We start from the raw sequence: 26350 nt of genomic DNA on the forward strand, positions 1-26350 counted from the left end.
AAATCAAAGCAGCAGCAAAGTACATTGAAATACCGACATAAACTAACACAGCAGAAATGCACTATCAGCTCTATCATTTTCAAGTAAAAAGTTGCAAAAATTAGTGCAGTCACTAATTTATGCAATTTTCCGCACCAAACAAACAGGTTCGAACAACAAAAACAAAAGACATTGTTTCCCCGCGAAACAATCTATTCAATCAGCAGCCTAAACGTTTCAGTCGTACGAGGCGCAAAATGAAAAAAAAAAATATTTACAGAATCACGCTTACCTCAGTGATAGTAGAGACAGAAAATGTATATAGAGAGGTTTATATAATTATATATATATATATATATATATATATATATTATATATATATATATATATATTCTATATACACATACATACACATAATCATACGCGCACGTTTATCTATTCATTCATAAATGTAGAATACATACATACATACATACATACATACATACATACATACATACATACATACATACATACATACATACATACATACATACATACATACATACATACATACATACATACGAGTAAACTTACACAGCAGAAATGCACTATCAGCTCTATCATTTTCAAGTAAAAAGTTGCAAAAATTAGTGCAGTCACTAATTTATGCAATTTTCCGCACCAAACAAACAGGTTCGAACAACAAAAACAAAAGACATTGTTTCCCCGCGAAACAATCTATTCAATCAGCAGCCTAAACGTTTCAGTCGTACGAGGCGCAAAATGAAAAAAAAAATATTTACAGAATCACGCTTACCTCAGTGATAGTAGAGACAGAAAATGTATATAGAGAGGTTTATATATATATATATATATATATATATATATATATATATATATATATATATATATATATATATATATTCATATATACTCATAAATACACATAATCATACGCGCACGTTTATCTATTCATTCATAAATGTAGAATACATACATACATACATACATACATACATACATACATACATACATACATACATACATACATACATACATACATACATACGTACGTACGTACGTACCTACGTACGTACGTACCTACATACATACATACATACATACATACATACATACATACATACATACATACATACATACATACATACATACATACATACATACATACATACATACATACATACATACATACATACATACATACAGCCCCGACTTAGATAAAGGTCGAAAATTTACATCGAGCCTCGCTTTAGAGACATGCAGCTGAAACATTTACATTCAGCCTCGATTTGATGCAGCTGCAAAATTTTATATACATAGGGCCTCATTCTGATACAGCTGAATGGTAGACAGAGAAACATACCGGTAGAAGTCAACAATTTATCAGCCACATCATGTTCAAACACCGTGAAAGTTACGTTCAAATCTGGTAACCAAGCCATTTTTTTCTCTTGTTTATACACACAGTTTAAATAGATTTTTAGCAAGAATGGGGTAAAAGAAGAAAAAAAAAAAAATATGCAAATAGCTGTATCCAATCAAAAGTTATGAATTTTTAAAGCAATAAAAATGCCATTTTTTCGCGGACAATTTTCGGCAAATTTTAAAATTATTTCAAAGTATGCCGATTCCTTCAATTTTGGCAACCCATAATTTTTTATTTACTTCACATGGAATCATTAAACTATGTGTCTTGTGCACAGATTTACCCAATATTACGGAAAAATCAAGATTTGACTGATGCACAGTCTTGGATTTTGAAACTGTGAGTGTTGAAAATTGAAAATATTTTGTCTGACTTAGTCAAAATTGCGGCGGCACCGTACCATCGAAAAATGGATGGATTTTTATGTTTTTATGAATTTTGAATTCACATAACTTAAAAGCTAGAGCTCACAATACAATGAAATTTTGTCACAATGTTATTTAATAACACTCAATTCTAACAAATCAATTTAAACTGCCAATTGTCTTTTAATGCAGTTCATTTTCAGTCATGAAATTGTAAGAAATAGCTGTCCCTAACTTCAGCCTCAGGCAGGCTGTCAATGGTGTGTCAGTGTGACTGCCTTCCGCCGCCATCTTGAGTCACACTGTACTGAGGTCTATGAATGAACATGATTTTGTTTTTACGATTCGTACTTGTGCTCGTGGATAGATTTTTGTCATATTTCACAGAAATGTTGGAATGATGTTTAAAAAGAGCATGCTACAAGTTTTATGGCAAAAATATGTATCTAAATGGGAAAAATCTACACCGAATTTACCGTACTCACTTTACCTCGAGTTTGCTGGCTAAAATTCCCAGAATATAACAAAAACTCACCACTACATGTAAATGGGATGGTCTGCCACTTCCTGGCCAAGTTTCACAGTTCTATGACAGCGTGCACAGGGCCCGAAAGCAGTTCCGTTGCGAAATAGGTATTGACTGGATTCAGAAGTGCGTGCCATGAGCGGCGACCGCTCGAGCGCTGTGGCCGGTCAGTACGAAGTGGCATTTTTGGAGAGGAAAAACACTATTTTTCTATCGTTTTTTCTTCAGTTTTTAATGAAACCTGCCTCATACATCGATTTAATTGGAAATATCCATTTTTTCGGTAACTGAGCAACTTATTTTCATAAAAAATGGCGTTTAAAATTTCACGAAAATCAAATTTCACTTTCAGTGTGCGTGAGTTGCGTATAATGTCGCAACATTTTAGCTTAACTTTGGCCACCCTAGTTCAAATCTGGTAACAACAATGGTATTCGCAGGGGAATATTGATGCTGAAGTACAGAGGTGTGTGTTTTGTAGCGGTGTTTGGCTTCAAACTCCTAGTTTAATAATATTTCTGTACACGAGGATTTACTTTACTTCGCGTGCCGCGTTGACTTTCATTTAAGTGGGATTTTAATCTGTATTAGACCTCCATGTTTACAGTTTGACGCATGGAGCGCGGGAAATAACGTTGTTACAAATGAGGAAATAAGGTTACGTGATTGTCTCGTCGTGTATGACGTTCTCGATGGATTTACGTGCAATTATTATGAGGACGTGCTTTCTATTTGGTTCAAGTACCTGAGGTTTCCACGGGTATGCTACTGATCAGACGTGCAGTGTTTGGTCCAAGAATCCCATAATTGTGCCATGTTTCAGGCGTTCATTCTCATTTAATCTTGCATATGATGTCTGTGAATATATAGCGACTAAATTTGAGTCGAAAATAAACTGACTGTTCCGTATTTTATTGGAGAACGCATATGTTTCAAATTGTGTTCCCTGTACGACCATTTGACCCGTCCTTGCATATGTCACGAAAATGCCCATCCGGATTATTCAAAATTATCATACGGCCAAGGCAATGCTATGAGAATTCAAAAACTCCCGCCCAGTGCATGCAAATGATGACGTCACCATTAATATTCCCTATTGTGCCCCCGCGGTCTTGTAACTTCCCGTTTGATGATGTTTCGCAGAGCATGACTACAAAGTCATTGTGAATATTTTCTGAGTAAATGTTTGTGTAAAATCAACTCATATCGCAAAAATTGCTCAGAAACTAGTTGCGGCACTTCTAGAAGATCTACTGAGTCTGTTGCGGGTTAAGGTAAAGCTGGAGTCTGCAAAGAGTGCGGTAACTGACAACACATTTTTCCATAGTAATAATTCCTGTACTGTCGCAATCCGCATGTGCCTTGGCGTAATTTTTTTGAGTATTAAAAAGAAAGAAACGGCAGTGGTTTTGAAAATTAAGAGATAGGCGGACTTGCTCTTGTGATTCTTCATTTCATATTAATGTAAGAATAAAGCCCGACCTTGGAACCGGAAGTCCTTGGTGTAAATGTCTCGTCTTTTCGGCTAAGCGGTAGCTTGATGTGGTAATATGTTGCGCTCTTCGTGATTAGGGGAATACGAGTTGAGGTACCAGTCTGGATCGTTATTTTTCAGTAACTGAAGCTGACACATCAAGATGTTGATTGTAGCACCACATTAGATATTTATTACAAGACGGCAACGTGATGTTCCACGTTTAAAATTTTATGTCTGTATGTGTACATTCCCCATAAAGTTATATACGTTTATAGAATGGACATCACATGGAAATTTCCGTTGGTCCTTGATTGTTTCTTATGATTATGCAAGATCATTGTCATGTCCTGTTCTCGAATGTTCTCATTGAAATATCTTTACCAATAACGTTAAGTTATTAAAAGTATGACGCCATCTCCTATCTCCTTCTCCTACGATCTTGAACCAACCTTCACACGCCTTGGCAAGATGAGGGACGTGTCGAGATTTAAAATCTTTACAAGGGAGGGCGTCACAGTAGTCGTACCGCAGCAGTCACGAAAAAGCTGCATGATTGAAATTGTACGGCCTCAGGGATAAAATTAATTATTGAAACTCAGAGAAGTCTCATCTCGGGCTTTTCAGGACTCAGCTTCCACCAAATCCAAAATAGCATGGTCGTGTGAACAAGATAACTATAGGCCACAGTGTCGGATCTGCGACCGATCAGCGTTACCTTCTGGTTGGAAAAGCAGCATTTTAAATGTGTAGGAATTTCATTCAAGTTGTTTTTCGTTATTTTGAACTGGGCACGCTTCGTGCTTTATTGTTGTTGTTATAGTACAAGCGAAGCCTGAAGGGCGGTCTGTTTGAAATTGACTTCGTGCACGCTTCCATTTTTCAAGGTTCTCTTTTGCGGCCCTAGGCTTTTTTTTCGACGGTAATGAGCTCAAGCGCAGGCGTTGGTCTGCTGAACATCAACATGCATATGGTACATCGTACGTGGGGCGAGTACGCTCAGCATTGTGTTGAAGAACTCGCATGCGCACCATATCGGGAAGAATTTACGTACTGTAATCTCTGAATATTTATCAAAGGGTATCGTGGTAAGTGATCAGGGGCCGTTAAGAAAAAAGGAAAATAATGATTCGTGGTGTAGCTGATAGTTTGCCATTTTAGCAATATTTCAAGGAATTTCCCCGTACGATGTGACCCAACCCTTTTTGCAAACAAAAGACCACGTGTAAGGGGTTCGAAATTTCAAAGAAACAAGAAAAGAGCTGAAATTGACCTTTGACCCTTAGTCGCTACGTTAATTATCTGAACATCCACGAAGTCGTATAGCTTACGTTAGCATATCTGTTATCAGCATAAATAAGCTGCAAAATGATTAAACTTTACTTTTAATTATGGTAATGGGTTAAATCGAAAATGCAATAATAATTAAGTTGAGAGAGTATAAAGTTAGATAGTACTTGCGGTTTAGAAGCCCTTTATCATGGGCAGGCACTTTAGATTCATATTTGTTATCCACAAGCCACTACTCTAGTTGATCTCTTGTACCCTACTCGCACGACGACCGATAGACTCAATGGTGATACAAACAGTTTGTACTTATTGACTGCCGTCATAGGCATAATGAAAAATGTTAACTATCAATAGAGCGTCATCGTGGAATGCCCCGCTGGAGATTTGTTTGTTTTTTCTCCTAATTCCCAAAATGAAGCACTCAGCAGGAAGGAAAGAAACTGGATGTTTCCAGTGATATAGTTGTGTTAAAATGGTAAGTCTCATATCGTATGTTAAAGTACTTTTGTCATGCATTAACACACACACTTTGAAAAAGCGGGGGCGTTTTCCGTTTTGCACTTCCTCCAAAACTCCCTCGGGCCAAATGAATTGATGTAACAGGTCTACATGCACTTGCAAACATGCATGGCCAGCCACCATTGTATGGTACCATCGAGCAAAAGTGCATAAAGTTTGCGATATTTCATAAAGTTTCTTTTGAAGCTATAAACATCCTATAGATGTGTGATTTGTACGCATTCACCATAAAGTGTCTGCCATGTTTCTCAGTTCTGGGCTACCATTCCATTATGAACAGCAGAACTCCACTTCAAACGATGTTGTCTTTATGGTGCAATGACCGGAAAATTTCCGAACGATGTAATTGAATGAAGCGAAGTCGATTATTTCAGGTTAGACATGTAATTGCGTGATCACAAAATAATGCAAAATGGGTCTGTAAGAAGAGTCATGATAAAACGTGTTCATTGCCCTTTACGGATGTGAACTTATCCGCAGTTCGGCTTTCTTTTGTCTGCACTTTGTGCCATGCGCCCTTTGCAACCTTTTAACCTTTGAACCGGGAAGTTAAGTATTTCACAGCACATGCATGAAAATAATATGTCTTGAGGTGGAAATATCAACTGATCAAGGCATGGAGACGTACAGGGCAACTCTTTGTGCAGCCCTGGTTACTGTTTTGTTACACATTCGTGTTACGGATGCAGGTATGAACAATAATTCTCCTTACTGCTTGACTAAATAGTTCTGTGATGCTTAAGGCGATACATAAGGATTTAAGCGCGCGATGGTTGCTATCGCTAGCAACGTTCAAAATGCGCACTTTTGCACGTGCAAAATCTTACCGTTCCGTTGTTTTCTATGGATTTTCGACTCCTGGTATTTTGAAAATGCTCAAAATCTTTCAACTCTCTCAATTGTAAACCAATTAAGTTGACGTTTGGTAGGATTATTAAAGTCATTCATGAGAATATAGATAAGCATGCGTTTCCAAACATTCCGGGCCGATTGTGAGATATCGCCGTAAAACCCTTCAAAATTTCACAAAATGACACTGTAGATATTTTCCTGTTGAAAATCGTTTGTACTCGAACAGATAACCTAATTCATGCGAGGGGCGCTAAACAGGTATCTCATGTGTTACATTTTGAAATTTTGGAAAATTTGGTGCAGATTTGCAGGAGCTGAAACGTTTTAAAATAGAGCTGTGAAAATTTGTATATGTGTGACGTCACTGACCAATCGCGCGACAAACCTGCGTCTTTTGGAATCGTATGGTTCTGTAAATCCTTATCATGTAAACCATGAAAACTTATGTTTTTTGATTGATTTTGGAAAATACCCTTAGCAACCGTTGCGTAGCAATTTTAATCCTTCGGTATCGCCTTAAGCGTCAGCCCTGACTCAGTGATAGCCGGTGCGCATTAATAGAAGGACCGTGGATAAACGTTCAAATTGACGGTGTTCATTGCGCTGTCCCTACCGAGATAAACCTATGAGAAATATGTATTGATACTATATGATGTTTTTAATGCAACCCTTAAAATATAGCTGTTCATATGACAGCTGTTCATATGTTCATATGTTCTCAGGTATATTTTGATATGGTTTTGGGCAGTTTTATCCTCGTATAGGCGAGAAGGAAAGAAGGAAGTTAGCCAGCAATGGTTTGCGAAGCGTCAAACTTCTAGAAGTGAGTCAAATTCGGAAAAAGCCAAGTAGGCGGGGAGTGGATTGAGTACGTTGTTTGCGAGAATTTGCTCAGAGCAGGGATAGCTAGAAGTTTTGGTAGTGACGGAGCAGCGAGGTTTTTTTAAGGGAGTGGGAGAGTGAAAACCAAATGATTTTAAAAGCTTTGACATTCTTCTCCAATTTTACTTGGGCAATATTTTAATCGAATGGTTTATTAACCTGTAAAGAGAACTCTGGGAACGTTTCAAATTATGAAATAGCCTGGTTGTCTGTCTTCGTTGTCTGTTTTATATAGTACGTACATGGGTTATCCCGCTCATCAGATCATGTTTCAAAACTCCCGTACAAGGTTAAGAGGCATATACAATAGCATTTAACAATTACGTTTATTTCGATTATACGCTACATGTGTGCAAGTATAATAATGTTGAAATGTTACACTCTTACAACATCAGGAAATAGTCCTACTACACAGTCACTGTTACCTAGCATACATTACAGCATAGCCCCAGTGCTTGCAGTTCCTGTTAGAGTTCAATCGGCCATGGGGTTGTGCTGCGTACCTTGTCTAAGATGGTCTCTGTTGAACAGGCATTTTTGACATTACTAGTATTATATAGCGATATATACATATATATGCATGTCTCACAAACCATGGCGGGATACTGGAATCATGGAAAGGACACATATGTTTTAAATGAATACAAATACAGCTAAAAATCGTATGATTTTAAACATTTAATCAAATGCCTACTGTTCCTGTTCAAGTGAAAAATCACAGTCCGTGTATTTACTTTCAGAATCGGAAGTCGTCCGACTTGTAGGCGGAGAAACGCCTTATGAAGGCCGAGTTGAGATGTTTATTGAGGAGGAATGGCTACCTGTCTTGTATTATAGACCTTACAATAATGACTGGATACAAAGCTGGAGTTTCACACCTGCTGATATTCTTTGCAATGAATTAGGTATGTTGTAGATATAATGTATTTGCACATTGCCCATCCACAAATATGAACTCATCTTTAAAGGATTCTGTGATTCCAATTATTGATATATTCCCTGTTAGAACAGTGGTTCACACCTGACCATGATATTTTATGAACAAAGCACGATCGTCAATTACAGGCGAGTCCTTAAGGCTAATTTGAAGGAAATATAGCTTTGTACCACGCTGCAACTTAGTTAGCAAAACAATATTATTATAGTTCAAACTAACTCAAATATCAGAAGATAAAATAAAAAGTATTTCTTTGAATTGACAATAGATGTTACTTCTTGTTATTTTCGTGTCCATATTGCAATTCCGTTTTCTGAAATCCAAAGTATCAGTCTTGACAAAACTTCGCATTTTATAGACAATGAAATGTACTTGTTCATGATACGTGTTGAAGTCTGGCCTAAAATTGGTCCTCATATACATCATTGGAAGACATACACTTACAAAATGCCTTGACAAACTGACCACTTGGCAGTTGGACTGATTTGGGAGTGTATCGAAAAATATTTATGATAAAGGATAATTCAACTGTACGACGTGCTGAATCGAAAATTACAGCATTTACTCAGCTGTATAGTTTGTTTTTACAGGATACAAAGGGGCGATGTCTTACGGATCCAGTTGGTCACTTTCTGGTGATCTACGACGCCGTATCACTGCTACTTGGTGCGACGAAAACGATGAATCCCTACTGGATTGCCATTTTGGCTTCTCTAATTATTATTACGACAACTATGCTGCAACTGTTAAATGTAATTGTAAGTACGACACGCTTAATTCCATAAACTGCATATCTTAGCTACTATAACAGCAACCCGCTCTCTAGGTACGCATTCACTTCCATTCTGTTGACTCCGTCCAGAGTTTGTGAGTTTGGTCAAGTATACACTTTTGGTAATATGTTAAACAAGGAATATATCTAGTGAAGTAGCTTAAACGTTTTCTTTTTTGACCATGTCCGAATTAAGTATTATTTTACGCCAAGCGTGGAGATATTTTACTTCCTGATTAAAGTGTACACGCTACGTTATCAGCCCTAATGACTTTGTACACCTTCCTTGTATTCTTTCATCCCTTACAACAAATAGTCTCCTCGTCAGCCATCAATATTTTATATTACATGGATACAGGAGTCAACTACCCTCGGACATCGCGATCGACACAACTTTGAAAACGTGCATGTGACGCTATTTTGTGTGGTTTTTGTTGGCATTTCATCTATTTCTACAATTATTACACGGGTATCGAGGAATAGAATGCATATAATGCGTAGGGTATTGAGGTCTCCGAGATATCAAAAGTATCAGATTACAGGCATGTCATGTAATGCGCGCAAGAATGGTCATGCATAATTGGTGTCTTGCTGTATTTTTTTGGTTCACAAGACTCGTTATTTCAGGCAAACATCTTCATACCAAGCGTATTTTGTTCTCACATTTTGCAGTTAGAGAGCAGGCATTAAAACCATGAACTTTACAAAATTTAACAAGTCACTATAGCCGGCTAGTAGAAACTGAAGCTAGGCTACTAATGTTTTCGTGCTACTAGCCAGTGGGCTAGAGACTCTTAAATGATTTGCTCACCCTTGCACTTGCGGACCGGTGGTCACGAAGGGCCATGACATCCGCTGTGCAACACTTAGCTAAAATTCATTCGTCAATATGGTAGAATTCACAATGTATACTTTCGGTCGGACTTCCGTCTGTTTGACTGATTCCTACCACGTGTGAATGTTTATATTTGCAATGTTATACACCTTCTGTAGAACTGGCAACCACAATCGTAATTGGTTGACAGTATTGTCATGACCTTCATACTTATTTTGCAGAGAGAATACTTACTGCAATAAATATTTAACTGCAGGCTGCATAAACTTCACATATTTTAACGACTTGAAGCAGCTGTAGACGTGTCTAGATTTCTTTCATGTTAAAGACCACATCAAGTTGTTAGAGGGGAGCATAGAGAGTGTCTTCGAGCGATGAATCTTTCAGTCTAAGGCTAAATGAATACTCATAGTGTGCTCTCCCGATACAGGGAATTCGTCTCCTCGATGCATGCTCTTTAACATGGCACCGGAACGGTATTCATTGCATTCACATCACATGAGATGAACTGGTAATAACATTTCTAATACCGAAATTCAATTTTGTTTCTTTTTGACAACTATTCACTTTAATAATCACACATAAGGTTCACTGTAATAGGTTACGCACTCTTGACTCAAAATCGATTCCTCAATCGCGACGGTTCGCTGAAATTGAAATTGTACATTTCAGACGATCTACCCTTCAAACACTTTCCCTTTCCCAATATAGTAGCAACAGTGATGGAGGAGTCGCTATTTTAAACACAAACATTCAACTAATCTCAACACTTAATGATAACAAAGAGTATATGCCGACAGTTTTAGTTAAAATTATATCGTGGTGCATAAAGAAGTGTAAAATGCACTCTTGTTAATTTTCAAACTAAGATAAAATACTTAGAAGTCCCCGTTCTAATGCGACCTAGCAAGGTTGATGATGCACAGCAAGAAAGACTGGGTTTATTGATTTTGCCATCTTGATGATAGTTGCTGATCGCGATTACTAATCCAGATTGAAACAGTAAAAATATTAGTCATAGCCATGAAGGTAGAACACGCAACTGGGACAGATATTCGGACTCTGAAACTTTTCTAATTCTTTTCTGATCACCGTCTTAGTTTTTCGAAAATCGAAAATTTTGTTTTTCCTCCCAGAGTTAACATAGGGATGGCGGCCATTTTGAATTTCAAACATCAGGAAATCTCGGGTTATTTGTCTCATTAGTACCAACTTTTGCACTGTGGTCCCAATTTTTTTTATTGATTTGGTAAGAGAATGGTCGAAAGCTCCATTGAGGAAAGTTTGAGTAAAAATTCAAGTATTTTACTTTCGTGGTGCATACTACCTTATGAGTTCCCAACAATGCATCGCATTTTAACAGGTGCGCCAGAAAAGTCGATTTTTTAATACTAGAACCCCTAGGTTGAATGCAAAATATGTTCCAATGAATATTGAATAGGTGTTATACACAAGGATTTGACTTTGTACGAAATGTAAGACAATGTAACAAGTCATTTCAGATCATTTTTAGAAAAAGACTGATTTTACCAAAATGTGAGTTACGACCTTTTGCACTGACACGACGAATGATTGAATGGAGACTGTCTATGCGAGATTAAGTTTTGACAATATCGAGAGGATCGTCACATTAACATTGAAAATTCACTTTCCATCTTGCATGTTTTGACAATTACTATAGATGATGCTTATCTAGGTTGTTACATTGGTGTAAGTCAAAACCTGCCACCATACATTAGCGGCTTGACCATTCAACATTGCCTCGAGAGGTGTCGTCGTAAATCTTACACTTATGCGGGATTGTATCGTGGTTGGTATTGCTTATGTGATAACGAGACACAATACAGAGCTCTAACGAAGTTACCAGGAGACCATTGCTTGGCGATGTAATGGAGACCGAAGTCAGACATGTGGAGGCGACGGCGCAATCGGAATCTATTTAGGTGAGCTAAGTCTAACATTTACATATTTGCTGTATGTTCTGCTGTTATCTATAATCATGATACTGCATGCCAAAAGGCATCGTAGCACAAAGAACACGAACAAAATAAGGAAATGAGAAAACGTGATTGACCTGCAGATTAGGCAATTAAAAACAACTGAAAATCGATGAAAATAGGCGGGTGAAAAACATTACTGTTTTAGTTAAATGACATTGAATCTTTCCCAACTTAAATGTTTTAACTCCACATTGGCATAGACGTTGGCAATGTACATAAACAAGCAAATGGAATACCGCAAAAGATATTTTTATACAAACTATGCAACTTTCGACTGACAGTAAAATTCGTCAACAGTTATATTTAGAAGATTTCCGAATAATATAATTTAATAATAAATAATAATAATTTTTTTTTTCTATACCGTAAATCCATAAAATGCTCTAAACGGTTCACAAATGTAAAAAATAAACAAACCTTTGACACTAAAAAAAACATGCAGACACAGGAAAATGTATAAAATCTTAAAAAGACAATTAATTAAAAGCTTTGCGGAAAAGATGCGTTTTTAGACGTTTCTTAAAACAATCGATGGTATTGCACATTCTAATATCAGCCGGTAAATCGTTCCATAAACGCGGAGCGACATGGCTGAAGGCCCGTTTGTATATGAATGAAGACCTCGTAAACGGAACCTCAAGCAAGCCCGAATCTGAAGAACGTAGACGGCGCGTATTACTCTTGGGTGTTAAAAGGTCAATGATATAGATAGGCGCAAGACCATGAAGTGCCTTAAAAACCAGTAATAAGACTTTGAATTCAATTCTACGCTCGATTGGGAGCCAGTGAAGTGATCTTAAAACAGGAGATATGTGATCATACTTGCGGCAGCCAGACAATAACCGAGCCGCGCTATTTTGAACTAGCTGTAATTTCCGTAGTAACATAAGGGAAGCCCAAGAAACAATACATTGCAATAGTCCAACTTAGAAAAAATGAAAGCATGAATGAGCCTTTCAAGTGACAAACGTGGGAGAAATTTACAGATGCGAGCTATATTCCGTAAATGGAAGTATGCACTCCTGCATGTGGATGTCACATGCCGCTCCATCGTCAATTGGCTATCGAGAAGAACACCAAGATTTTTGACAACTGGCGCCGAATTCACGAGGGAGCCGCCTATTGTAACATCCACAGGCCCGAGACGGGAGAGGGAATGCCTCGTTCCAAAGCAGATGACCTCCGTCTTACTGTCATAGCAGATGACCTCCGTCTTACTGTCAATATACAAGTCTTTCATTTCGATCCTTTACAATTTACCGCAGACGTTTAAGATATCAATCTATTCCCATTGCTAGTATACCCTAGCAACTTTACCAGTCAATGGCAAACATGAAAACGGAACATGAATTCGTCTGTCTGTCTGTCTGTCTGTCTGTCTGTCTGTCTGTCTGTCTGTCTGTCTGTCTGTCTGTCTGTCTGTATGTATGTATGTATGTATGTATGTATGTATGTATGATGTGTGTGTTTCTTGGAATAGGACAGTTCAGATTAACAAAATCACGATTACATATAGTACATAAGTTAGCGTTTTCGAATCTAAATGTTTTCCTATTTAATTTAAATAACACTGAAGTTTGTAACATTTACGGCAATAACTCATTAATACTATAATTAGAACATCAGTTAACCTGTTTTTTAATATTCAGCATCCATGGGTTCATGTGGCGGTAATGTGGTTGGAATAGGGACTATCTACTCACCAGGTTTTCCCGGATATTACATGGAAAATCAAGAATGCACATGGCATATCAGTGCACAACCGAGGAGCATCTTGGAGTTTGAATTTGTTTTGTTCAATATGGATGAAGAAGCAGACTCTGTGACTTTATACGAAATGATGAATGGTAGACAGCGAAACATAGAAGTCAGCAATTTATCAGCAACGTCATGTTCGAACACCGTGTACATTACTTTCAAATCCGGAATCAATGGCGGTACTCGCAGGGGAATATTTACACTGAAATACAGAGGTGTGGCTTGTTCGTTTTTTAAGAAAAGGATTTGCTTCAATTCACTGTCTAATTTCCATATTTCTATGCGCGAGGGTTTCCTCTTCTCCGCGTGTCGCGTTGACTTTGTAAACAATAATGACAGGAATTGTAAATCTGCATTGGACGTTCTTGTTTGCAGTTTAACTCATGGAGCGCGGGAAATAGCGTTGTTACAAATGGGAAAACGTAGTTACGTTTGTCTTGTCGTGTTCAACGTCTTTGATGGATTTACGTGATGTAAGTATTAGAATGAGGAAGTATTTTCTATTCGGTTTAAGTGTCTGAAACTTCCATGTTTCGGCATAAATGATGTATGGCTAAAAAGAGTTATAACTGACTGTATTGTTTATTTTTTATCATAGAAGTCGCGGTACCTCAGTGCCCTCTGCTGCCAAGTCGTGTCGATGGAATTTTGTATTACAATGGTTCATGTCCATATTTGATTGGAGACACTGTATCAATCACTTGTAAAACAGGCTTTAAACTGTCCAGTCCCCATGACACTGTTGAATGCCAACAGAATGCTATGTGGAATGGCACCCTGCCGTGGTGCATCGGTGAGTTTCGTTATGGCTTAAAGCGCAGTGGTCATCGCGCTGCGCGTGCGCAATTTTTTTGTTGATAAACAAATTTTTGTAAACATAAGTCTTCTCAACTTCAATCGAAGTGAGATGGGAGCGGTCCCTCACTTTGTTAACGCCTTTGTAAGACTCAACATCATGCAATAGTAAAATATTAAGATCGGAAACGAACTTCAGTGGTGTATTTCTATTTATAAACTCATGTAAGTCTATGAACATTGAGATACTACATTCGGCACATGTCGCTGAGTTTACTGCACAGTGAACAAATGGGTTTGATCGCGGTCGCTGGTTGTACACAATGCTATGTACAGTACAGTAAAAATACATCACTAAAATGATCAACATTGTATATGTGTAGACCAGTAACAAGCACAATGCCTAACGCAAAAATACATCAAGACCATGATCGGCAAGCCAGAGCAGGACACAAGAGATGCAGTTGCTTCGATAAGGGAGACGGTCACCTGGTTGACGTACACGGATAGAAGAGAATCGTCTGAATCCTCTTTCAACCTATGAAAGATCCTTCGCTTGACTTGATACCTGTATTCAAAAATCTCGTTTGCACCGCCCCCCCCCCGGGTAAAGTTCGTGTTGGAGTTGGATTCTCCATAGCTGAGTGTAGCGCGCCATAAGCCTATACCCGGTTCTCTTGACACCGACGTTCATGCAGACCACGGAACAGATGCTTCTTGCTGCAGCGGGCATTGCTCTGCGAGCTGTAGATTTCTGTAGCTTGCGTTATTGTCAATTGTACTCCTAATGGGCCTCTTGAAATGAAAGCTCTCGTCCTTGCAAGCGATGTCGTAGACTAGAGCCCGGTCATTGATAGTCTGTTGGCATATACGCGCGTACAGGTAAGTGTTCAGCTCCATGGCTCGAGCGATAACAGTAGTCGAGCCCCATTCAACTGATTCAAGAAAATCATGATCAAATGAGATCTCAATCCAGCGTGTAAATACTTAAGCAATAATGCACCCCCTCCCGGCTCATAATGGACGAAAGCAAACTTTGCACGACATAATGTACGAGGCGAAGCCGAGTACATTATGGAGTGCAAAGTTTGCTTGAGTCCATTATGGGCCGGGAAGGGGTGCATTATTGCTATTATTTTATAGTTTTGGCAATGCCAGTGAATTTAAAGTTGTAGAAAACGAATAAAAAAGGAAATTTAACTGAGTTTGAAGCCAGTGAGCGTCGTCCAGCATGATCGGCCCGACTCTGTACACATTACATGCACTCCACACTGCACTGCACTGAACACGCACGTTCAGCACAAAAATTTGAAAAATGACCAGCACTTTCACGGTTCATTTTGAATTGAAAAACGATGTATTTTCGAGGGAATGAAAAGTAACTGCATCCCTACCGTCTATATCAAACTTGAAACATCACCTTTAAATATCATGCCATTCAAAAATCGACACGGTGAAATGCCACACTGTAAAAATAGCGGACGCTAGACGCGTCTTTACGCGTTCAAAATGTACATGTCGGTGTTCAAATTTGAACGGCTAGTGTTCATATGTTAACACCAGTGTTCATAATATTAACATTGATGTTCTAAATCTGAACACTATGTGTTAACATTGATCTCCTTCAAGTGTTCAAAAACTCTACATCACAGAAATTTTACAATACTGTGAAACAATTGACAGTCTTTTGTGCTTTTTACTTTACAGTGGCTATATGAAATTTACTATTGCTTCACTGTCCGGTAAACGTACACGGATTTTCGTGTAACGAATTTCACACTAAGTGAAAAATATTTCCGGCCTACAATTGCTGAAAGCATGTTTTTTCTAAAAAAGGAAGTATACAAAATAATTTTACACGTTTATTACGGATTGAAAGTTCAAAATTAGAAAAGAAAATCAGAAACCACCATGAACGTTTTAATTTTAACATCGGCGTGCAAGAGGCGTTCTACTTCTAAACACTTGGTGTTCAAGTTTGGTGCCTTTTCCTATCCCATGATGCATCAAAACGGAAGTTGCGACATTTTTCTTGTAAGCGCACCCTGAAGTCGTGATCGTGCGAAGCAAGACCAGAAAGGGTAAGTTTCCTCTCCAAAATAGTAAAAGGTATTAGATTTTTGAAGCATCTATATTATCGTCCTTTGAATTTAATTGTATTGTACCTTGAAATAGCTTAACTACGTGAGGAAACCTTTTTTTCTTTCATGGCTGCTATACCAACAATTAGCTGTGACTACGCAGTGGTACTTTTGGCCATAGCCTATCGATCGATCTCACTCGGGTCAAGGGTCATCAAAACACATCTGTAGCGATAACCCTTGACCTGAGCGCGATCGATACGCCTTGCATAGTACTGCTGCGTAATCACTGCTAACACATGTCTTTTAGTAGACACAATCGCATGTAAAAAATCAGTTGAACATCGTAGAGTATACCATGTATTGTTTCAGCATATGGGAATTTGGCTTTTTATTTTAATCAGTTGATGACAAGAAGCAGCAAATATTTTGTAACAGTATTGAAGAGAGGCACTGTATATGAAAGTCTCCCCTTTTCCCTAACCTAATCAGCCCCTTGTCTTTCATGTAAAGTTTCATCTCGCCATATTACCAATTGTTGCACTTTTTCAGGATGTAAAAAGTTGGATTTAACTGAAAATCGAAGAGTTGTTATAGAAGCTGGTGGTACAGATAACGAAGAAGATGAGTGTACAGGTAGCAGTCTGGAAACAAGCTTGAGAACCTCAGTTCATCTCTAATGTAGATTTAAACTTCCAAGGGTCAGTAACTGAATTTTGATAAATTTCTGTATTTTTGTTCTTTTAATCTAAGCTTTGGTAGCATGCTATGATCAACTAAATGTTGTCGGAGAATAAGCTTTCACAGACGTGTAGTCTCCCTTATTTAGATTAAACTGAAAGCGACAGACCATTCAGAGTAAAATTGTCCACTCTGAATTACTGATTTTTCTGAAATTTTCACTCTGATTTTCTGTCACTTTCTGCTTCAATTTTTCATCCCCCTTGCATCTGATGAAGGAGAATTCACGTCTTTGAAAGCTTATGCCCTTGTAACATTTAGTTTATCATAGCGTGCTACCAAACCGTAGATTATTTTGTATTGTAGCTCACACGTCTCTCACACTGGTTTTTAGCTTTGCTATCAGCTAAATAGGTGGATGTGCAGCAATGTCCTCAAATTTGTACATCCAAAGGTTTTTCTTCAAACAGCCTGTACGAATCCTTTAATATTTGGATTACAGGTCCCAAGGGATTACCCTAATCAGATATGTTCAAAATTGTGATGAAATATGCAAATTTATATTTTGAGGCTAATTTTGCTATTCTTTGGCAAAAATCTTCTTCTCTTTTACTGCCGTCTTCAATATTTGGTAAACATGTCCCTAAAAATGACCTTAGTCAAATTTGTGCTAGTTGTGATGAAATATTCAAATTTTTATATTTCATGGCAATTTTTGTCATTTTTTGGTCAAAAAATCTTTAAAAATTCTATTTCAAAACTGCTAATCGAATAGTTTTGATATTTAGGACATAGATCTCTACTGATAGTTATTTTCAGACTGTTCAAATTATGCAGAAATTTGCAACTTTGTTATTTTAGGACATTAAAGACATTCCAGACATTTTTAAGACATTAGGGATTACCAGAATGTGATATATGCAAGTTATGATGAAATGTATATTTTTCATTTTAAGGGTGATTTTTACCATTTTTGATAAAACGATTTTATAAAAATAATAGCAGGGTACACTAGAATTTGAAAGGTCTTTATGAATATGTTTTAAATTTCTGAGAAGTATATTTTTGAAATGTCACCCATTTATTTCAGGGTTTATTTAAAGATATTACAAACAAACAAACCTTTTTGTTTATGAAGGACTTTGTTGGACAAGGAAATAGGTTTTACCCTGCCAAGGACCCACTTTCCCCACTTTCTGCATGTTGTGCCTTACTGTGACACTTTGACAACTTGACATGTTGTGTTTACTTTAGTGTGGACAACTATATACCATGTGCACCAGAGAAGCCTTGACTAACTTCTTCTTTCTTCAAAATTTACAATTGTCTATACAAGAGGAAATGTCTTTAAGAAACCATCTTACAAAAATGGAGTATGCATTTCATACATATACTTTTCAACACAATAAATATGCCAAATTTTGAGCTTTTTCAGATTCTTTTTGTACATTTTAAACAAGTATGAACATAAAACGTCATCCACAATATGGTGATTTTTATTGCTTATGTTTTTGATAGGAAGGTGTTAACACTGTTGGTTTTTTTCCTGTGACAAACTTTACATACAAAGTTGCAATGTTTATTTGCCCATTTTACAGTAAATTATTGTATTTTACTCTAGAAATGTTTCGTGTATTTTTAGAATAAAATAATTTTACTGGATATCAATGGTCTGTAATGTTATTTCAAGGCTTGAACACCCTGTGAACGCCCAAAATTTAAGGTGTTCAACAAGCGCGCATCATGTGTTCTAGCCTTTAACACACTTATCGTTGAACGGCGTCCATGCGTTCAAAAAGTGTTACAGCCCTTTGAACGCGTAAAAGCGTTCAATTTTTTGAACACATTTCCTGTGCAACGTGTGTTCAGATATGGAACACTATGGTGTTCAATATAATGTCTGATGAACACGTAGCGTTCAAAATCTGCACACGCATGTTCAAAAATTGAACGTTGGTTGAACACGTAGTGTTAAATTTCTGAACGTCTAGAGGCGTTCAAAAAGTGTTACAAAAAGGCGTTTAATTGGTGTTCTATCCTTTAACACTTAACTTTACAGTGCAGAGATGAAGACGGAAACGAATGTCATGCATCGACATCAGTATGATCAGCGAGCTGCATGCCATAGTATCAGCTGATCATACGATCATTATTATGTCGCTAGTAGTACAGCATTCATTGCAAACGATATCAACAGAGTTCAACATTGTTATTCAAATGTTTATATTTCAATAATAACTGTGTCTATAAATTTAATTTTCGATGACTCCTTGAGAAGAGCTATTTTATTTCGGCGAACGACAGAACTTGACGTAAACGGGTGCTTGAAAGGTACAGTTGACAAACATACTAGAGGGTTTCGGTACCGTCGCGATATCGAGAACAAGGCAAGGTAAAATCACAGACATGGAGAAAAAAACGATGAATGAAAGTTGTCTCCGATTACAGTCAGTGCATCAGAATTAGGTGGCCGAGATGTTAGATCAACGGAGAGTCCACGGTCGTCATGATTGTTGGTAGTAGCTGACCTTGGACCGAGACTTTGAATGGCTCCGTAGTAATTTCCGTAGACACTTCCGGTCAAGGTTGATGACAGCAAGCTGCCGTTGTTGGTCCGTTTACGGCTGGTTCGAGTAGCCTTTCACGCTTGCATCGTTTACATGGCCACTGACATACATAATATGCCATGTGTCAAACCCAGTATCGTCTAGGAGTTTGCAAACGTACTGAGTTCTGTTTCACCTATACGGCAACGAAGCGAACCATGTTGTAAACAAACGTAGTAGTACAACCAGCGTATCGGACGGGGACTGCATGCTGAGCGCCAGCCAGCCAGACGGCAAGTGCGTGCGTGAGGACTCAAAAAATTTAATAAATCATACAGTAAGACATTATTATCAATATTGTGAACCATTGTCAAGATTTATAGTTTTGTGTTTTACATGGTTTATCCGATATTTCCCCTCCTTTTAAATGCGCAGTCCTATTTTCGTTTTCCAAAAAAAACTTGCTCGCTGTGGGTCCGCAGTGCTGAATAATGGAATACATTATCAGTAATAATGTATGGATATGACGTCACAAAATTCACTGGTATTGACAAAGCTATAATATAATGTTCAATATTCAGCAGATATTTAACTTAGATTAATGGACCTTTTTATTGCGTGTTAGATTTTGGTAAGTTGGTATGCTTGTGACAGATTTGCCGCCATTTTAACAAGCGGCAATATACTTCAATACTTCAAGTGCAAAGTAATAATCTATTACTTCAGTTTCTGTCGAGCATCGAGCACTGTAATTTCTCACGAGGACATCTGTATACCTCGATATATAATATATATACATATATATATATATATATATATTATATAATATATTTATATATGTGTTATATATATATATATATATGTATATATTATATATATATATATATGTGTAATATGTATAATATATATGATGTACACTTGATGCTAAATGCAAAGCCTTGCATCGAATAAAAAATACTTTAGGTACGAATTAATAATCATTATATGACTTGGAGACTGATATCTAAGAACAAATTAGTTCTGTTCGTTTACTGTTTCTCGTCTGTCTCTCTATTTGTCGTTTAACTTGTCTATCAAAATATCACAATCAGCGAAAAAGCATTTAATTTTCGAAGTATCTGTTTTATGTCACTTTGTTTGTATTTCCTTATTTTGTTTCTGTATTTCCACCCTGCCACGTTACACATAGCCATAGATTGTGGAAATCCAGGTGAAGTTGAAAATGCAGACAGGATCGGGACTCAATACAGCTACAACAGCACTGTGATATATACATGTCATGATGGTTACTACACCAACGGCAGCGGAACTATCCGTTGTACTATTGAAGGGCAGTGGACTGAGAAGCCGTCTTGTTTCTTCAATGGTAATTACATAATGTTAATTTGTTGTCAATTTTGTGAACGACTTCATATTTTGAGAAAACAAATGGACGTGATTTGCAACAGCATTGCCCTGACTACTATTTTGAATACGACAATATTTTGACAATTGTCACTTAATACTCGACGAAAGAACACAACGACGCCTCTGATATATTCTACCTTGTTCTGGCTTTACCTATAATTACCACGTTAAGGTACTACTCTATTACTCTCTCATACAAGCCTGTTGACTGACGTACCGTAGATTTGACTTTTTGTACTCTTTATTTTTCTTTGCAGGCACACAGTTATCAGAGAGTGTTACTGCAAGTGCTGCTGGTAATTTTCAACTTTAATTTTGAAGAGGTCATTGTCACTCCAGGTCTCACTCCCAGAATAAGTGTAGTCGCGTCTTCCACATGACTAAAATGTAAAAGATGGGTTTACTGCTGTCATATCATTCTTACTAAACTACTGCTAGACCTCTGCTTTTCAGATTCATCCAAAGTAGATGTATCCGTAGAAAATTGTGCAAATCTGTTATTTTTCCGACCCTCAGTTATTTAATTTATTTAAAAAGCTTAATTACGGTTATTGAGTATTTGAATAAAAAATCGTGAGAATTGTTGACATTTACTGTTGCTAAACGTGGTGCTATTTGGTTTTAATCTGTTCAACTATGAGACCAGCGGGCTTCAAGTGCAATTCCCTGGCACAATATACACTACTAGTATTACGAAAGCGGAGCGTTTCGACTATTTGCAACAGTCGTTTCTTTTGTAGGCAGTGTGCATAGCCATCAATACGCATATTGTAACATTTTACTTGGTGCTTTGCTGTCAATCAAGTCGTTTTCCTCCAACAAAATGTCACTATCGCCTTTACACGTTACTAATCGTTTTTTCTTCTCATAGTAGTAACGTTCCGGCCACCCTATTACTATTCGTTCTTTCAAAGGGGAGTTTATATGTTGAACTCGCCTTGGCTGCCGAGAGGTACCTGGGGATCTTCAGTGTATTGACTACACGAGAAGTTCAGAGTTCGTTGGTACTACATAGACTTTATTTGCCTGTAGACAAGCTTGACAGTTGCCATCGCCCAAGATACGCTTCTCCCATAGTCTAAATGTCTTGGGTCCGCTGTGTTCCTCTCAATGTTCCAATCTCTCCGAGCAACTCTCCCTCCTCGTTGTATGTTTAAGGATGGGATTTTAAACGTTATCTTTAAGGCGTGGCTTGGATCATACGATAGACATGAATTAAAGATAAAATGATACATCCAATCATTAACGTCAGTGTCACAATTAATATTCAAACCTCACTGTGACACATGTTCTTGTTTTCGTCCTGACTTCCGTAAACACCCTCGTAAAACGGAATTAGCGTTATTGTGCGTTTGTCTAAAATATGGTTTGTATGCATATCGACTTATAATTGAATTCTTGTTGTTTTAATTAACCATTTTATTGGTGTCGATGACCGCTAGGTTCATTAACCTTTGTCTGAGATAAAATATCTCTGTAACAACCACACGCGGGAAAACACTTCCGACCCACTGTCCAATGAAAATTCAGTCATTCGATTTGACCACCCAACATATCGTCATAGTCTAGGCTAAGGTTGTTGAAAACATCTCGAGCTGCTGTTTCATGGGTTTGTACGTGATTGACGGGTCTTACGTCTTTAGATTCTCCTGGAAAGCGATGTCATTTTTCAGACGTTTCCGATGTCGTCTGACTTGTTTCTTCACGTCGTGCAAGTTCCATTTTCTGCACAGGAATCCCTGATTCTTTTTACACTGTATATTGAAAACTTGATTTTTTTTGCGGTATCCTGAATTACCCCTCCCGGCTCGTTACCAGTTAATTTGTCGCCATGTCATGTCATGTCTGATGTGGTTCACAAGGAGGTTACCTAGATCTTCACTGACAGGTTTCCCTACCCAGCAAATTTACCTGCATTATTCTGTCGGAGTATGTGCAAACTTGTTTGTTTGAACTCGTTTGAGGGACCTGGGTATTGTGAAAAGCGTTTTGATAGAAACTGTCATTGTAGCAACTTTTGTCGCCACTCACAGCGCTAATCGTCAAAACAACTAAAACGTTGATACTTTTACACTCACTGCGACTACAATTTATGATTGTTGCAAATAGTCGAAACGCTCCGCTTTCGTGTTACGGGTAGTATTTCAGTAGAACTGTCAAGACGACTACTTCCATTAAACGAGTTGGCATTTATTTCGCACCGGTCAGTGATGATGAGTGTTATAATATGATAATAATCTGCCAATCGATTTATGAGAAATAAATAACAGGTTTTGGGTCAACTTGTGTAATTATTTGGTTTACTTTTTCAACTCATTTTGCTAAAAATTATCTTTATTTCCAGCAAGTGTGGCAAAGTTACTCAGTCATAAATGCAGTCTCTTCATCTTCTTATCATCAGATTGCTGTGTACGAGATTTTATGTCATACTGTCATACAGATCATACAGATCATAAAAGGTATATTACTCAAGCTGTAATATTTGCTTGTAGTAAACAATACGGGGTAATGTTTATGGGGCGCAGAGAAGTACCCACGCGCATATACACGGAAATATACATGCTTGCTTACTTTCTTCTTCACGGTCGCTTTTGAATTTTTAATCCAGATTATGAATTCCAACCAATGCATTTCTTTGATCCAGGTTTGGCTATTGGTATATCATTGGGTGTTGTTACAGCAATTCTGATTGGTTTGGCTTTGATCATTTTCCTTATGAGACGGTACGTCCACAAGTAAACATACATTCTAAGTACTTAACAGCGCAGAGTCCTAATGTCCGTAAACAGATAGAAGATATATATCATAAAATGTCTTTCTTAAAAGGCACACAGCAGTGAAAATATTTTGAGATGGTCTGCTTGATAAATTTCTGTGAGGAAATAATGTATCAAGAAAAAACTAAATTTGGATGAATTAAAATTATTACTTTTTGTGACTATATTGTTATGATATTTTGTACTATAGTTAGGACAACCCGATTATGAACTACCCTTTGACGCCGTTTGTTGGCTTACGGTCGTTTCAATCTTCATTGAAAAGTCTTCGTCAAGAAGTCTTCAAGCTTCGTCTAAAAGTTCCCGTTCATGTTTGTGTCCAAATTATATCTAATCAGCATCGATAACGGCATTTAAATTATTTTGATATAGATTGTTAGACTCTAATTATCAGTCTTGTCCATTTCCATCAATTGTTGTCGCTTTCGTTCACGGTGTTTTGTTTATTAGCTTTACTCATAAGGTATGGATTGTGATATACGGATCTAAAATGCTGATATTTTCTTACCTGTATATCATTTGCGCGAATTATGTACATATTTCTTCTTAAACATTCCATTTTATTGTCTCCAGGAAAATACAACTAAAGTTCAGAAACACTTTAGGAAGTTCGAGTGCAATACAAGACGAAGTGTTATATTGCAATGAACCGGAGAGACGAAACAACATACGGCGGGAAGGTGCTGTTAATAGTGAGAATTTGAAAGCTATGAATGAAGACGACGGGTATACAAGTGTGGATGCCGACCAAACGGAGGATCATGGCTGCATCGGTGAACAGACAGGCGTAAAGAAGCAGGTGAAACCACCGCCACAACATAAGAACTTGAAACAGAATGGCATCCGGAAAGTTGATATCATACCGCAGAATGATGAGTTGCATAGTAACAAATATGAAAATGAAAGTCAACGATATGACAACCTGATTATAGGTGAAAAGGTCGGGAAAAGTTCCTTAACAGGCGACAGCGGGAGTGTCGAGAATGTGGCGTATGAGTCCGCAGATATCAATGACGACGATGGTGACGTATACACAGAGATCGATAGTACGGCAGATAATGTTGACGTCGTGTTTGTCCACAACACACCAAGAAACGATGGAGAAGGTACTGTGGATAACATAGCATATGAGACAGCCGATAGTATTGGCCAAGATAGACCTGCCTATGCTGTTCGTGACGGACCTTGAGCGTAAAAAGTCAATCTGTCTGTGATCGTTTCTTCTATTATTTAATATTTCTATTGACATATTTTATCAGGAAATTAAATACTGCACAATAGCGGCTATGAGTATAATTCCTTTTGGGTGGATTGCTTATCTGGAAATAATGATTTTAAACGATATATGCATATGAAATGACAAAAACGTTTCCATGTCTTTTGATAAATTTGAGCTTCTTTGATAAGGCAAATGATCCTTCTGTGTCGTCTATTTTTCGGATATCAAGAATCGGATAAGATCATTCTGAGGTAACTCATACAAGACTTTTGTCAAGAACATCATCTCACTTGCAGTGACATGCAAATGAGATGCTGAGAATCAGTAACATGATTGTATGTTATCGACGTGCAATCCAAAAATGTATAATGTATTCTGAATATTTATCATCCTGGCAGCGGAGTATTATGTTATAATGGTCAAAATAGTCAGATTACCTTCTGTACAAGTTATTCAAACATGATGTTTTCTATAGTATATAGACATTAAATACCACCATGCTATTATCCAAGTTTACTAAGATTCAAACAAATATAATCTTATCATATGTTCAACATATATCTTATCTCATGTAGGGCATTTGACATCTATTCAGACCATTTAGCATACAATTCAATATATATAAATATCTTGATGATTCGACCAGGGATAAACAAGTAATTATTGGAGTCATTTCAAAGACAAGGGCGAGATCTTGATTTCTTGGCATCTCTGAGTTGTATTCATATAGCCAATAAACGTATTTCAAATTTAAAATTGTTCTGAAGTGAATGTTTTAAATACAAATATGGTTAATAGTCTATACACGCATATGAAAATACTAACATTTGTCAACCTTCGTGAAAGGCTGAGAATAATTTATCGTATATTTGACTGGTTAGTTCGTTCTTGTGACACACTATACATAATTTGTTATACCTGTGGTCCAAAAGTCAATATTAAAGGTCCAGCATTGCTAACGTTTGATGATTTTTTTCATTATTTTTATTTTGTATAACAATTGCAACATGAACTCATACAGATAACTTTCAAATGAATTTGAAGATGTGGCCCCTATTCTTGGCGAACAAATCGATAAATCAAAGGAATTAAAGTGTTCGCATGACGCCGGAAATTAAAAGCAAAAGGTAATCGCCAAAGATTCTCGATCGATGATACAGTATACCCAATGTCTGTAACGGTGCCAACTCCGACTGCATTTGAACTTTCGATTCTTTGATTCATCA

General features: G+C 37.4%; 1 protein-coding gene across 2 annotated transcripts; it reads left to right on the top strand.

Moving 5' to 3' along the window:
• The first annotated feature begins 6120 nt into the window (after positions 1-6120).
• LOC139134218 (uncharacterized) lies at positions 6121-26083 on the top strand. Of its 2 annotated transcripts, none has more exons than XM_070701134.1 (10): positions 6121-6271; positions 8057-8221; positions 8844-9011; positions 11542-11803; positions 13510-13833; positions 14217-14411; positions 20911-21087; positions 21386-21424; positions 23773-23851; positions 24479-26083. In XM_070701134.1, exons 5-10 carry the CDS (start codon positions 13515-13517, stop codon positions 25092-25094), a joined length of 1425 nt encoding a protein of 474 aa, XP_070557235.1. In that variant the 5' UTR covers positions 6121-6271; positions 8057-8221; positions 8844-9011; positions 11542-11803; positions 13510-13514; the 3' UTR covers positions 25095-26083. The 2 variants fall into 2 exon arrangements, with proteins under 2 accessions (XP_070557235.1, XP_070557243.1); XM_070701142.1 differs by having other exon boundaries at positions 6134-6271; positions 11557-11803.
• Positions 26084-26350: the final 267 nt, after the last annotated feature.

The sequence above is a fragment of the Ptychodera flava genome, chromosome 1 (genome assembly GCF_041260155.1).
Source record: "Ptychodera flava strain L36383 chromosome 1, AS_Pfla_20210202, whole genome shotgun sequence".
In the NCBI taxonomy this organism is placed as follows: Eukaryota; Metazoa; Hemichordata; class Enteropneusta; family Ptychoderidae; genus Ptychodera; species Ptychodera flava.

Excerpts from the sequence above, each read along its gene's own strand:
- LOC139134218 (XM_070701134.1), top strand. The coding sequence starts at position 13,515 with ATGGGTTCATGTGGCGGTAATGTGGTTGGAATAGGGACTATCTACTCA. Across the intron at positions 13,834-14,216 it reads ATTTACACTGAAATACAGAG|AAGTCGCGGTACCTCAGTGC; the intron begins GTGTGGCTTGTT and ends TTTTTATCATAG. Across the intron at positions 14,412-20,910 it reads CACCCTGCCGTGGTGCATCG|CCATAGATTGTGGAAATCCA; the intron begins GTGAGTTTCGTT and ends CGTTACACATAG.